Source organism: Phocoena sinus, chromosome 2, assembly GCF_008692025.1.
Source record: "Phocoena sinus isolate mPhoSin1 chromosome 2, mPhoSin1.pri, whole genome shotgun sequence".
NCBI classification, from domain to species: domain Eukaryota; kingdom Metazoa; phylum Chordata; class Mammalia; order Artiodactyla; family Phocoenidae; genus Phocoena; species Phocoena sinus.
In genome coordinates this window covers 166,060,517-166,076,277 of record NC_045764.1, presented here as the reverse complement: position 1 = coordinate 166,076,277, position 15,761 = coordinate 166,060,517, and the positions used below count along the sequence as shown (strand labels likewise).

Below are 15,761 nucleotides of genomic sequence, written 5' to 3'. Positions count from 1 at the left end.
ATGTATTCCACAGATGCAGGGTACATCAAGTTGACTATGGAGATTTAATCTGCTGGTCCTGAGGCTGCTGGGAGAGATTTCCCGTTGTCTTCTTTTTTCACACAGCTCCTGGGGTTCAGCTGCGTGTAGGTTGCCTGAGGGCATCTGTTCCGGCTCAGACAGGACGGAGTTAAAGGAGCCACTGATTCGGGGGCTCTGGCTCACTCAGGCCGGGGGGAGGGAGGGGTACGGATGCAGGGCGAGCCTGCGGCGGCAGACGCCGGTGGGACATTGCACCAGTCTGAGGCGTGCCGTGCGTTCTCCCGGGGAAGTTGTCCCTGGATCCCGGGACCCTGGCAGTGGTGGGCTGCACAGCCTCCTGGGAGGGGAGGTGTGGACAGTGACCTGTGCTCGCACACAGGCTTCCTGGTGGCGGCAGCAGCAGCTTTAGCATCTCATGCCCGTCCGCGCAGATAGCCGCGGCTTGTGCCCGTCTCTGGAGCTCGTTTAGGCGGTGCTCTGAATCCCCTCTCCTCGTGCACTCTGAAGAAATGGTCTCTTGTCTCTTCGGCAGCTCCAGACTTTTTCCCAGACTCCCTCCCAGCTAACTGTGGCGCACTAACCCCTTCAGGCTGTGTTCACGCAGCCAACCCCAGTCCTCTCCCTAGGATCTGACCTCCGAAACCCAAGCCTTGGCTCCCAGCCCCCGCCCGCCCCAGCGGGTGAGCAGACAAGCCTCTTGGGCTGGTGAGTGCAGGTCGGCACCGATCCTCTGTGCGGGAATCTCTCCACTTTTCCCTCCGCACCCCCGTGGCTGCGCTCTCCTCCGCGGCTCTAAAGCTTCCCCACTTCCCACCCCTCCCCTGTCTCCGCCAGTGAAGGGGCTTCCTCATGTGTGGAAACCTTTCCTCCTTTACAGCTCCCTCCCACTGGTGCAGGTCCCGTCCCCATTCTTTTGTCTCTGTTTTTTCTTTTTTCTTTTCCCTACCCAGGTATGTGGGGAGTTTCTTGCCTTTTGGGAAGTCTGAGGTCTTCTGCCAGCGTTCAGTAGGTGTTCTGTAGGAGTTGCTCCACATGTAGATGTATTTCTGATGTATTTGTGGGGAGGAAGGTGATCTCCATGTCTTATTCCTCCGCCACCTTGAAGTTCTCTCGAAATATTTATATTCTTAATCACCTGCTTGCCTGCTGCTTGTAACTTGTTATGTTGAAAGAGCCATCTGTCACTCCCCTCCCTTGTCCTAGGGTTCCAGGAATGGGTGTATGTGAAGTGTTCCCCTATGTCACTGTCCATGGTCAAGACCTGGCCTCACCTCCCAGGTGTGGGACACTCGCTGTTATGTGTTCCCATAGCCCTCTGCAGTGCTCTCCACACTGGTTTCTGTTCACCGCCTGCCTTCCCCACTAGCCTGCAAGTCCTCGGAGGGCAGGTGATGGTGGCCCCATTTCAGAGGCAGGGAAGCAAATGCAGGCCAATGACATATACATGGTTGCCCTGGTTAGTTAGTGATGGAGTCAGAAGTGGTAGCAGAGTCTCTGACCCCGGCGTGGGGAGGAGAACACGTGCAGATTCCATTCTCGTGCTCTGAGAGGGACTGGCAGGGAGTGTTTGCTGCTGACGACAGGCTGATTGATTCCTTGGGGTGAATTTGCATACCCTGGTAATCTCACAGCCTGCACCAGGCCAAGGGTTTGGTCCTGAGCCTGCAAAATGGATTGGTCTGGTTGTGCCCTAAGGGGTCCTGCTGGTGCCCATTTTCAGGCCAGGAAAAGGTGTGTCTTTTCTTTCCTCTGATGTTCCTCCCTCCTGTGATTGTTGAGAATAAACTTCTTCCTCGTCTGAGTTGTACGGCTCTTTATGAGGAAGGAGGAAACATAACTCACTCCATCAGGCCAAGCACATGGCGTGTCAAAGCCTCTGGAGGTTGAGGACACTCTCAAATTAACCCTGGGCAAAGACCGGGACAGGGATGAGGCCCCGGTCACTAGAGGTGGGGGCCTGGGGCTCTGCTGGGCAGGCACTGTTCCCAGATATCCTCCATCCCATGGCGTGAGACATGGGGCCACCGAAGAGGTGGTTGGCCCAACTGGCTTCCTCTCCTATCCTGTGGTGTAACTGACTTCCCCCTCTTGCCTTCAGAAAAGTCCAAGGACAAAGTATCTTCATTTCCAGTATCATTCACGTCCATGCTCTCCATCACACCAGGCGCTATGTTAGGTGCTTAGGACTCAAATGTGAATGAGACCCATTTCTCGTTTTCCGGGAACTCGCAGTTTGGTGGAGGGAGATGGAGCCCTGCACAGCTAATTCTGTCATACAGTGTGAAATGCTATAAAACCAGATGTGTTTAATTAGCACATGTGTGAGTATAAAAGTAGGCTTGACGTGCTCTGTTGCCGAGGTGTAAAAAGAAAGCTGTGTGGTTTCTAAGGAGGGGAGTGAAGTGTTGAGCAGTGGGGCCCCATGATCGTTTCCATGTCTTGGATCATTCTGGAGGTTGTGTTTCACTTGCTTCCAGCGGGAGAGGCTGGAGGCCGGCAGACTAGTACAGAGTTATTCCAACCGTTTAGAGAAAAGACAGCAAGGCCTTGGAATATTGGGGGGTAAGGAATGGAAAGAAAGAATTTGCAAAATTTCCAGGAGGTGAATTGTGTGAGAGTTGGGTCTGGGGGGAAGGACTTAAGGATGGCTGAGCTTTCTAGCCCCAGGTTCAGGACAACGGTGACACCGTGAACTGTGACAGCATCAGGAGAGAAGGGTATGGGGGAGGAATATGCTCAGAGGGAATGGGGAGCCAGAGCCTATGGGGAGGTGTGGTGGAGATGACGTGATTTAAGAGCTATAGTATTTATAGACTGCGTTCCTGAACAAGGGATGGTCTGTATTGAAGGAAAAACGTTGTCTTTGCTCCTAATTGGAATCTTTTGCACTTTTTGTCATCACTTTGGGGGCCAGTATTGCCAAGAACTTAGTTAAGATTCAGGGAACTGAGTTAACTCTTAGGCAATCAAAACACCACCAGCAAACTGAAAGGAGGAGAACCTTCTGAAGGTACACAGTGCTCTGGGCCCAGCCACTGCAGGTGGACGTGAGTAATGGCTGAGTCTGTGGCCCCAGGAAAGCATTTTTTAGACTGTGGTTTAGGCTGTGCTGAGAACGTCTTGAATAAGACTCTAAAAATCACAATACTATTGTAACCAGCAGGTTTGATCTTAGAGAATAATCTGGTTAGGGATTGCCGGCTTGATTTTTGAACACTTAATTCCCTCCTAGACTCTCCTGAACAGCTTCTTAAACTCTGAGTACGTTGCAAGGATACAGAACCAAACATCGCCCACAATAATCTAGCACCTTGCCTCTCGAAGTGTGGTTCCTGGGCCAGCAGACTTGGGACTTAGAAATGCAGAACTGACCAAATTAGTTTTCATTTCAACAAGATCCCCACTGATTCATATGCACATTAAAGTTTAAGAAGTACTGGTCTGGCACAGCAAGTTCCAGATATGGTTTTACATTGGAATCATTTAGGTAACTTTAAACAGCTTTCCAAGCCTCCACCCTAGACTTTCTGATTCAGCCCAGTGATTCTCTTGTGTAGCTAGGTTTGGGAACCACTGACTTGTATAGTTTCAAAAATCCTTCTCTGTTGATGGGCAAACGGCAGGACTTTTGGTAAGTGACAATCTAGTTTGAGCTCCATGTTTGTCTGGTTTATAATCACAATAATGGCTAAAGCCTCATGCCCTTTTAAAAAATACCATGTCGGGGTTCCCTGGTGGTGCAGTGGTTGAGAGTCCTCCTGCCGATGCAGGGGACACGGGTTCGGGACACGGGTTCGTGCCCCGGTCCGGGAGGATCCCACATGCCGCGCAGCAGCTGGGCCCGTGAGCCATGGCCACTGAGCCTGCGCGTCCAGAGCCTGTGCTCCGCAATGGGAGAGGCCACAGCAGTGAGAGGCCTGCGTACCACAAAAAAAAAAAAAAAAAACAAAAACCATGTCTACACTGGCAATAAGCAGCCTTGTCCCCTTACTCTCAGGACGATATGATGCTCAAGAAGGAACACATATGTCACTAACCCCTCGCTCCCCCCACCCCTGGAACTGCAGTAACAATTCATACGTTGTCAAAAGTTGAATGAGCAAAAAGCTTTAAAAAAAAAAAAAAGTTGAATGAGCTTAGCCAATTCCCTGCCCAGTTTGAAATCAGCTAAAGTCAGCTGATGTTTACCAAGCGCTCCGGATGAAAATAATTACTCAAGAACCGAACAATGTGACCCCCATTAGCTTCATACTTTGTTTCTGTAGAAGGCACGGCTAGAAGGGCCTTTCAGAGCTCTCCTCCAAGTACTTGCTTTATGGACAGAAAAATAGAACCCATGCAGAGGTTGGAAGCTACAGTCCAGCTGGTTTCATCCAGAAGGAGAGGATTTTTAGTTGTTTGGAAAATGGATCACATATTTGTTGCCTAATTAGAGGCACAAAATGAGCAAGCTTTGTATTCTAAGCTTGATATCAAGGATTGGGAAAAATGCTGTAAACACAGAAAAATCTGGCTCCTAATGACTGCCCAGGACCTATAAGACACATGGAATGCAGATGTCCTGGGAATTCAACAAACAAGTCCTCAAATGCTGAGCTCTTTAATTAAGCAGGTGTTTGGGAAGTCTGTCCTGTCTGTGTAGCTTCCAGCCTTCACTGAGGTCGTCTTGATGAAAATTGGCCCCCATCCAGCCCAGCAGCAGGCCTAAAACTGGCTTCAATTGGAGGCGTTGGAATGTGCCTTGTTATTTTCTTCTTTCTTATCAAGCCCCATTAGCTTGAGCGAGGAAGGAACAAAAACGGGCTGGGAAAACATGTTGTTTCACTGGGTAAAAATTTACTACCAAGGAAGTGATTCCGCCGTGTCCAAAAAAGGACTTGCGGAGGACTTTGGATAGGTGCAGTCTTCCGAACGTTTTTCGACAGTTTCTCCCCGTGTCACCCAATGAGAATATTTCCCTTTGGCTGATGGCCGTCCTCACTCAAGAACGGAGACATTCAGCCGAGGGTGTGTACACAGGCTCACAAAGTCAGCCCTACCTTATCGACAGTATTGGAGAAGAGAAGATACAGGAGGAGGGAAGAATCCTGGTGTTAAGGTTGATCGCGTTTGGCTGTGGAATTCAGGAAGACACACGTACCCTTAGGCTTTCGGATGTCTACAATTAAAGAATCATAGCTGGATTTATAGATGCCAAAGGGCGTAGGTGGAGCCTGAGACCCCACAAAGGAATGTACTCTCCTCTTTTCACCTCTTGTCTCAATCTCCGGTCACGTGTCCGGGGCTCTGTGGGGGAGACGGCTCTAACTGTGTTGGAACCGTAGAACTAACCATGTCTCACAGCCCACTGAGTGCCGTCATCATGGTGTCTGAATCCCAGGACAAAGCCTGCAGCAGGCAGAAACCAAGCTTCCCCTATCTTTCTCGGCTGTTAGAAACAGCACCTCACTGGGGAAGGGAACTATAATTTCCTGGGCACCTCCTGTGCGCCAGGCAATGGTGATGGGACCTGCGAACATGCTGATTTGTGAACTCTCAAGGCAGCCTAGGAGGCAGGCTGCTGCAGCTCTATTTTGCAGAGCATCTGAGCGTCCCTGAGATCAATCAACTTGTCAGTAATATTCTGTTACTAAGTGCAGGAGCCTGGATTCACACCCAGCTCTGCCTGCCTCTCAAAGTTCTTATTTTTTTTACCCAGTAGCCCTTTCTGGGGAAGTCGCAGCCCTTTGGTCTTTTTTTCTCTTAAGCTTTAGTGCTGGCAGAATGGCTTAGGAAATGTTCTCCCTGTGGGCATGGGGGAACCATTAGTTTTTGTTTTGTTTTGCTTTGTTTTACCATTTTTAAAGGATATTTATTTCAATGAGAATTTGTGTTATGAAAACAGTTTAACTATTTTACCTTGAACTTTTAGGAATGCTGAAACGTAAATGCGTGTAGGTATATAATATGTACATTCAAATATGACAAGTAGCTAGCATACATATGCATATTATTTGTATTCAAACATATTCATGCATATTTATAGCAGTATGTTGCCCATTATACCTGCCAGTAGAGATTTTTATGCAACAACCCGTGAGATAACCCTAAGATCATACTTGGAACCATTAGTTTTACGGGGGACAGAAAAATGGGTTGTATGCTGAGAACTAACCCACTCCCAAGGAAGGACATATAATAGGCATAAACCAATAGCATGCTAGTCACGATGCCCTGTGAGAACTCCGTCTGATAAGAGAGAGGGGAGACCTGCCAATCACCCCTTGCCTCCATCACAGAACTCCTTCTAGCAGATTTGTAGGCTGTGGCCTTTTCTCATGCTGTCCCTTAAGTCAGCCTGGAAAGTGGCAGTAGGGGTGGGGGGAGTGGTGGTGGTGGTGGTATGAATTGGGAGATTGGGATGGACATGTATACACTAATATGTATAAAATAGATAACTAAGAAGAACCTGCTGTATAAAAAAATAAATAAAATTAAAAAATTTTTTTAAAGGTTCTAATTTTATTTTTTTTACTGTAGTTGATTTACAATGTTGTGTCCATCTCTGCTGTACAGCAAAGTGGCCCAGTTACACACATATAGACATTCCTTTTTTAAAATTTTCTTTTCCATTATGGTTTATCACAGGATATTGAATGTAGTTCCCAGTGCTATGCAGTAGGACCTTGTTGTTTATCCATCCTATATATACTAGTCTGCATCTGCTAACCCCACACTCCTGGTCCTTCCCTCCCCCACCCCCCTTCCCTTTGGCAACCACAAGTCTGTTCTCTATGTCTGTGAGTCTGTTTCTGTTTTGTAGATAGGTTCATTAGTGCCATAGTTTAGATTCCACATATAAGTGATACCATACGGTATTTGTCTTTCTCTTTCTGACTTCACTTAGTATGATAATCTGTAGTTGCATCCATGTTGCTGCAAATGGCATTATTTCATTCTTTTTTATGGCTGAGTAGTATTCCATTGTATACGTGTACCACATCTATACCCATTCATCTGTCGATGGACATTTAGGTTGTTTCCATGTTTTAGCTATTGTGAATAGTGCTGCTATGAACATAGGGGTGCATGTGTCTTTTTGAATTATAGTTTGGTCTGGGTATATGCCCAGGAGTGGGATTGCTGGGTCATATGCTAATTCTATTTTTAGTTTTCTGAGGAACATCCACACTGTTCTCCATAGTGGCTGCACCAACTTACCTTGCCATCAACAGTGCAGGAGGGTTCCCTTTTCTCCACACCCTCTCCAGCATTTGTTATTTATAGACTTTTTAATGATGGCCATTCTGATCCCTGTGAGGTGGTACCATATTGTAGTTTTGATTTGCATTTCTCTAATAATTAGTGATGTTGAGCATCTTTTCATGTGCCTACTGGCCATCGGTATGTCTTCTTTGGAGAAATGTCTATTAAGGTCTCAGCCTGGAAGATTCTGTTCCTTTTGTTGTTCCAGTTTGTTGGGCAGGTGTATTCTGAAGTCTGAACCCAGTTCCTCCATCTGGCACCTCTGTGAGATCTTGACTGGACTGGAAGGCTGTTCTTCACTCACACTGCCTTAGCACACCTGCTGGGGACATGGGACACAGCTATCGGTATGACATCCTAAATGAATATCCCTGCCGTGCAGGCTGCTGTCCCAAGGCCGGGAGCTCACTTCTGCCTTCTGGAAGGGCGTCAAGGAAATGAGGTTGACTGCTTTGAGGACTCTCCTACGTGAGCAGTTGTTGTTTGAGATTGAGAGTGTAACTGAAGGCCACCCTGGGGATGTCTGAAGGAAGGGGTAACAGCTCAGAGCTGCCTGGGGCAGCAGAGCTGTGCTGCTCAACATGGAGGATGATTTTTTCCTGGGTAGGCACAGTGCTGGGCTTTGATCTGGTTTTGGAGATGTCAGTGAGCACTTTCCTTCAGTTGCCAGGGTGCTGGTCACCTGGACGGTGGGGGGATGTTGTCCCAGCTGGGGAGAGATGAGCCATGGCTGCTGTGCTGGAATCCTCGAAGGGCCCAGGCAGCTGCCCAGGGCCACAGCCCCCTGGAGGGACCCTCTGCTTCCGCGAACCATACAGCTAGAGGGACTGCACTCGACACCAGCTCTCCTAGTGGCCTAGAAATTTAGGAGGACACACACACACACACACACAGTAGAACATAAAGAATTAATAAGTGAATGAGTACATGAATGATTGAATGAACCCAGCATTCTTTTCTCTTAAGGGACGTTTCCTAAGCATCCCACAGAAAAGGAAAGGAGTAACAGGCATGGTTTGCGTCCAAGGATAATGACACTTACTCAGGTTGCCGTAACTTGTACTTTTCCACTGATGCAGAAAAGGCCCCTTTGCCAAAGAATGTCCTTGGAGTGTTCGACGTACTTTTCCTTCTGTTATTTAAGTCAAATGTATTTAATGTAAGCAGTTTAGCTGTGAGCTGGAATGTGTGATGAGTCTTTTAGCCTCGTGTGGAACCCACAGCATGAACTTCCCCAGTTTCAGCCCCACAGGTGTGCAAGCTGATGGAGGTTTTCTTTGGGGTGGTGGTTTTCAAAGTCCAGGCACTTGTCAGCAAGTTGGCTGGGAAAAGCTTGTCTGGGGGCTCAGAGGCCTTAAAGTTTGTTGCCCATGTGTTCATTCATTCATTCATTCATTCACCAAATAGTTATTAAACATTTACTATGGACCCAGGTTAAACCAGGTTTGTTTTTAATTTTTAATTTTTGTCTGTGTTGGGTCTTTGTTGCTGCGCGTGGGCTTTCTCTAGTTGTGGCGAGCGGGGACTACTCTTCGTTGCGGTGCGTGGGCTTCTCATTGCAGTGACTTCTCGTTGCAGAGCATGGGCTCTAGGCGCGCGGACTTCAGTAGTTGTGGCACGCGGGCTTCAGTAGTTGCGGCTCACGGTCTCTAGAGCACAGGCTCAGTAGTTGTGGCTCGTGGGCTTAGCTGCTCTGCGGCATGTGGGATCTTCCCAGACCAGGGCTTGAACTCGTGTCCCCTGCATTGGCAGGCGGATTCTTAACGACTGTGCCACCAGGGAAGCCCCAGGTATGTTTTGAGGCTATAAAGATGGGACATACATCCACCAAAGACTCCAAACTTATTGAGTTCTCAAAATATATTCATGTTGACAATCCAGTGTCAGTTGATTGATTCAACCCATTCAATCAATCAATTCAAGGAGTTTTTTGAATGTACATCAACAGAAATGTGGTATAACTGAGTTAATTCTTTAACGCAGTAAAAGTGGTGGAGTTTTGTTGCTGTTTTTTGAAACTTTAGAGATTTTGTTTCTGGAGTTGAATAGTTTGCACGTGCCTATGTGTGCACATGTGCAAACACATTTAGACCTCACGTGCCCTTCTGAGCCCAGTCTAGTCCCCTCCTGAGTGTTTGGTTCCTCTGTGCAGGGCTTTGGGGGCACGTTGTGTGCACCCAGTTTACAGAAGCACAGAGCCTTGGGAACTTGCTATCACCAAGTCTCTCTAACAGCTCTGTTGCCCCTTAAGACTCCCTCACCCTGCGTTCCACTTGAAGCAGGAAAAAGAGCACAAATTCCTAAGGCAATGTTGTTCCCAGGGTACAATTGCCATCTATCACTTCCCGCTGAAAAAATGTAAATATGTGCTGGCCAATAGTGGTGTTGTTTATTATCACAGGCTTCGATACGGATTTGAGTAGGAGCGGCTGCTGGCCGAGCATTATTGGCCGGTTCCCCTGGGAGGCTTTGCTGGGTGGGCAGACCTGGGGCTGGAAGCGAGGCCCAGGGCAAAGGCAGGAGCTCTTGCAGCTGAGAACGGCGGCGGGTCTTTGCCACCGAGGCTGCACATCGTCACGTGTCAGGGTGGAGCTGCTGCCACCCTGGAAGCGGGTTCTTGGAGGTGGTCCATGTTTCGCGGGCTGGAGCCTGGTTCCACACGATGCCCAGACACCTGGTCATTGAGGGTGGGATGGGAACAGACCAGTGTCATTGGTGTTGACCAGTAATGCAGATGGTGGTGGATTGTGGTGGTGTCGGTTGGAGCCTGGAGACCATCGCTTACCTGGCTGAACGTTTCACTGGACCAGCTGTGCTTGCTTCCCGAGTGCACACCTGTGCTACCCAAGGAGCTTACACTTTGGAATCCTAGGTGCCCCCCAGCCCCACCACAGTCTGCCATCTGTGAGGTCAAGAGGCAGACAATTTTCCAGGTGGGGCAGGAAAAGGTAGCAAAAGCTCAGCCCTCTCTCCTCTGCTTGACCTGCCTGGGCCACGCAGTGTGACCTCTGTCACTCCTGCACAGAGGGGACTGGGAGGCAGGCAGGTGGGGAAGCCTGGACTTGGCTCTGGCCTTGGTGATCCAGCATGTTCAGCACCGTTTTCCCATCTGTAAGTGGGGGTCACCAGCTCACCGCATGGAGCGATTGTGAGAAAAAATGAGGAGCCGGGCACACTGCGCAGGCTCTGTGAAGTGCAGTTTTAAAGTTATTTCCGATGGTCCGTTCTGGAGAGGCGGGGAGAAGGGGTAGATGAGCAAACCCTGCCTGTAGTGAGGAGGGGGCAAAAGGCAGGAGCCCTAAAGTGCAGGCAGGTGAGGGCAGGAGTGATGAGGAGAGGTGGGGCCTGGCCAGGCGGATCCAGGGCCCTGGGTGAATCCCTTCATAGCCAAAGGTCTAGGGGGTCTTGTCCTTTAGGTCAAAGTAAGAGCGTGGTGTCAGGAGGACCGCTTATAGGGTTGAGCACTCTTTCTAGAGTGCAGTTTGGGGAGAAAGGGAAGAAGGATTCGTTTCAGGTGAAACAGTTCTGAGTGCTGTGTACAACAGATGAGAAATGTGGCCATGTAAACAACTTGGTCTCTGTGCTCTGAGCTCCCAGTTAAGGAAACGGGACCGACTGGCTTGGACATAAGTACCTGCACACTGGCAGACAGATGGGGACGCAGCAGCTTGGAGAAACCCAATGTAAGCAGAGGGCAGCAAGAGATCAGCCCTCGGAGCTCTGGCGTGGAAGGAAGACTGGAGGGCTCTGGGAAGCTTCATGAAGGAACAGGAGCTCTACGTTGAAAGATTTTGGGGCATGGATGCAATCAAGTGACTTGACTACAAGATTCCGCTGGCGAGGGACGTTTCTTTTTCTGTTATGTTCTCAGTGGTGTTTATCATAGCTCTGTGCACACAGCAGGTACACAACAGACCGGTTTAATATGTGAATGGGTAAGCCTAATACAAAATGCGTTTCTAAACCAAGTAATGGTTGAACTTGCTTTCAGAGAATGATGGGCTAGGATGGCAGAAAAGTGCTTAAGGATGTGTGTTCTCTTTTTGGCCATTTCCCTTGTGGATTTCCAGGGAGCAGATTAGCTCTGCCCCCTCCGAAAAGGTCAGGGTCTCCTAGTGGTACCTGTTAGGGAGGTGCTTCCGTCTCCTTAGATATAACCCAGGGACATTATCAACTGCCTCCCAGCCAGACAAGCAAGCAGCTGGCACCTGTAGTGGCTGCAGGGCTTTAAACATGTAAGTGACATTCTTTGGAATATGTCTGTGTTACAGATGTGGACGAGTGTGCGACGGATTCCCATCAGTGCAACCCGACCCAGATTTGCATCAACACAGAAGGAGGGTATACCTGCTCCTGCACTGACGGCTATTGGCTGCTCGAAGGCCAGTGCTTAGGTAACAGCTCTGTGGGCTACACAGAAACTCTTGAGAGTTAATGCTTGTGTTGGGTATAGTGAAATGTGGGCATGGCTGGTGGTCTAAGGGCAGCGGGCTTTTCTTTGGGGGTGGGGGAGGCGGAAGGCTCTCGAGCTCACGCATAGTCCCACCCTTTAAAATCAGTTGCCACCATCACCGCATCACTGCGTGTCGTCATCAGAGTTTTTGAATGTACTTTTTAAGGGTTCACGTTTGATTCTACCTAGACCTTCTTTCTGCCTTTAGGAAGTTGATAACCAAGGCAGGAAGTGATAGAGGTGAGGGTTGTTCTGTCCCAATTAGAAATCATACCAAGAGAAGGGAATTCTCGCTTAGTCACAGAAATGTCCCAAGTCTCAAATGTGGATCAGTGGATTCTGGTCTAATATCATCTCCTCCTAATACCCCATCACAGCCCCTACCCCTCACCCACCCCACTAGCTGTGGTCTTTTTTTAAGGAGTCAGTCAGCGCCAATTGCGAATTTTGTCCCTTGCGGTTGGCATCAGCTATATGATCGCTCTGTTTATTTTTACTGGAGGGCTGTTTTCCTTTCTTCTCCTCTAGTTTTTGGTTTAGCCAAGTGAATGAATTCATAGCAATCTCTGGCTGTCACTTCAGTTTCTCTTTGTAGGGTGAGATTTCTTTGCTGTTTTCTTGGAAAAGCCCTACTAGTTTAAATCCTCTACGACACTATTCTGTCTCCCAGAAGTCAGTCCTGGAGGAGCTGAGAAACAAATCCAAACAACATCATGGAAACAAACAAACAGCAAGGTTCTTCTTTCCAGGTCTTTCTTGATTGAGACTGAGCTGAGGTCTCCTCTAGAGCCCTGTGCAAAGCATTCTGGGGTCTGACAAGCCAGCCTAGGCTTGACGCGGTTCCCCTTTCCAGGCACCAAAGAGCTGGCTGCTCATGGGCATGTGTAAATATGATGATTGCTTTGCATTTTAACCAACCTCAGCTATTATGGAAAATTTGATGCCACTGACTTGAACATAAGCAGACCCGTGTGAGTTATTTGTATGGGAAGTCAGTATGTAGAATTTCAGAGCTGGAAGGGGTGCTAGATGTTATGTCATCCAACTTCTATAGAGCTGGAAACTGAGACTCAAAGAAGAGCAACGTGTTGGACAAAGTTTAGAGTGAGTTGGTCTAAAATCTGTCTCCTGTTTCTCAGTACAGTTTTTTCCACCACAAGAAGGTGCTAGAGAGAACCAGGTGACCAGGACATACAGGCCAGATTACAGAGACCTTGGGGCCAGGAAACCTCTCCCCATCTGAGTGGGGGCAGTAATTGGGACATTCCTCTACCGGGGTGGGGGGGTTGTTCTCCTCCACACAGCGTGAAGCTTTGGGAGGGATGCTCCTGGAGGCCTGACGTGGTGCCACATGCATGGCCTGATTACACTTTACATCCAAAGTGAAGACCTTTCCTCAGTATGGGCTAAACTCGTGCCTTCTCTCAGCCAAACTCTTCTTTCTCTTTCAAAATGCAAATTCCATAGGCGTCCACCACACCCTCTGTGCGACTCTGGAGGCATTGCTTTTGTAGAAAAATAAGGGGCTGGGAATCGCCTTTCTTCCAAGGTACCCCTAGGCAGAAGATGCCCTCTTTTCCCCCTGCTGCCTCCCTGGCTTGGGGACGTGCCCAACTGCACCCACGTAGGAGGTCAGGATCAGCAACTGCACAAGTCAATGTGCTTTATAAGCAGGAGCTGCATGGCACTTGGTGGGCAGTGGGGTGAGCCAGGTTAGAAGTAGCTGTGACTCAGAGATGAAACAGAATGACAAGGGCAGGGCATGGTTCCTGAGGAGGGCTGAACAATGAGTAAGGTGGAGATGGGGTCCTTTTTGGCAGTAGGTGGTAGAAACCAGGCACAGAGACAAGTTCTGAGCTGGCCTTCGGAGCCCTTGGTGGACCCTGGTTCCAAAGGAAGTGGTGTACCAGAGGGGGAACGTTTAGGGGGAGGTGAGGATGAAATAAGGACCAGTTATAGCTATGGTCAGGTGAGACTCGGTCCCCACCTGGAGGCTTCATTCGAAACACCCTATCCTGCAGGAGTGAATTCTCCAGCTGTCAGCCCGTCAGCCCATCAGCTTGGGGTATTAAGAAGTGCTTTCCCAATGACGTCAGCCTCCCTGTTGACTGGTACATGTCAGCCTGGCTCTGCTAAAAGGAACCATTCACCCACATAGCTGCTTGCTCAGGAAAGGCCAATCATGGCTTGCAAGAGGTGTGTTTATCCAGAGTTTTATGTCCACTCCGCTACAAGGAGGAGATCCAAGGCCAACTCCGGCATCCTGTGTTCCTGGATTCATGGGTCTCAAGACCACAGTGCTACCCAGCTTGACCTGGCCTACACTCACTCTTGTTCCTGACAGCTGGACATATTCATCATTAGTGGAGCTGGCAAAGAGCCTACAGGAGCCAGGCTATGGATACCCCTTACACTTTAAGCCAACTTGTCCCTTTCCAGGGCAATGACACGTTTAAGTAGGATCTTAGGGTGACTCTTGGTGTTGGATAAACCTTAGCGTTAAATCTTAGATTTGCTTAAAATCTTAGAGGCCATCTTGACCAATGTTCCACTCTAAGCAGAAATTTCTTCTACAACTTTCAATATAGGTTCAGGTGTTCATAGCACTGAGATGGGTCAGGGAGGATGGTAGAGAGATTGAGCCCGGAATCCAGAGGGTGTCACCATCCCTGACACTTCGTAGGTGCTGTTGTTGTGTTAGTTCCGCTGTGCTTCCCTTTGTGACGCTGATCCAGAAGAGACAGGCAGTAATGATGCTGGGGTGGCATCGGTGATTGAGAAGAAAACATATCTTACCTTGCTTGCAATTCTGTTTCCAGACATTGATGAATGTCGCTACGGCTACTGCCAGCAGCTGTGTGCGAATGTTCCTGGATCTTATTCCTGTACGTGCAACCCTGGTTTCACCCTCAACGAGGATGGAAGGTCTTGCCAAGGTATGTGATGTGAATGACCACTCGAACACAGTGTGAAACCCTAGATGCTGTGTCTTCTTCAGAGTCTGACAGCTTATGTTGGTGGGAAACACTGCTGTTAAAGTGTATTTCCACTCATAGTCACTGCCTGCCCATCCCATTGTTTACGGAAACCTGAGATCCTAACTGAGGTTATGTGAAACATGTCAGAATGTCCTCTGAGTACTGCTGAAATTAGAACCACAGTCATCCACCAGCTGGGAGCTTATGATTTCATGGATTTGCTTCTCCCTATGTATCTGCTATCCACAAGTAGCCTTGCCAGCTTTTTTGGCCAACCTGAAATGTTCTCACCTGTCCTATAGCCTGAGTTCAATTCCTGAGGCCCAAAGAGAGATGAGGAAAGAGGGCTTCTGATTCTGGATGAATTGTGAAATATTCAGGTACGCTCTATGCGGGGTTTTCACGGGCGACTTTGATGCCTCTCCGTACAGTTTCCCCTCACCCGTGTTAGGAGGGCCTGTTATTTAGCAGAGCGTCCGGAGGTGGTGGTCACTTCCCCTACAACCCAGCATTCCCCGCAGTAACAGAATGAAAGAAACAAAGGCATTTTCTGACTTTCACATGATCGCTTCAAATACTGATAAGTAAGAAAAACAAGTTCCAGGCCTATTGCCTCCATCTGAAGGCTTCTTCTGCTCAGGAAGTGAGTGGGGGACTTAAGACCCAAGAATTAGTGCAAGTCCTGCCTGGCCTCAAACTCCCCGCCCCCAGCCCGCTGCCCAGGCCTCCAGGCCCTGGCAGCTGCCCCATCCAGGGTGGAGGCAGCGCCGGAGACTCAGAATGAGGTCTTTGTTTGGAGCCTGTCACCAGGTTTTGCAGGATCCATTTCCTTGTCACACCATTCGAGGTCTGGCTGGCAGGCTCCTGGCCAGCTATTTGGAGGATATTATGTCTCCATTAGTTTAATCGTATCTAAATCATTGGGTAAACAGGAAGGCATCAGCGTTAAAGAGTTGGATCCTGGATTCTTTCTAAGTCTCTCTTCCAAAGTTGGTTCTGATGCTTGTTCCAAGAAGTCTCGACTGTGTTCCTCTCGCCAGGAGAACTCATTTTCTTTTGAGAGC

The 15,761-nt window shown here is 48.9% G+C and overlaps 1 protein-coding gene across 3 annotated transcripts in view; it reads left to right on the top strand.

Moving 5' to 3' along the window:
- The window catches only part of FBLN5 (fibulin 5), an 82,123-nt gene that overhangs the window by 45,555 nt on the left and 20,807 nt on the right, over positions 1–15,761 (top strand). For all 3 annotated transcript variants that reach the window (XM_032622603.1, XM_032622604.1, XM_032622605.1), the window contains 2 exons: positions 11,538–11,660; positions 14,539–14,655. In XM_032622603.1, the coding sequence (XP_032478494.1) occupies positions 11,538–11,660; positions 14,539–14,655 (240 nt within the window). The remainder of the gene's footprint in view (positions 1–11,537; positions 11,661–14,538; positions 14,656–15,761) is intronic.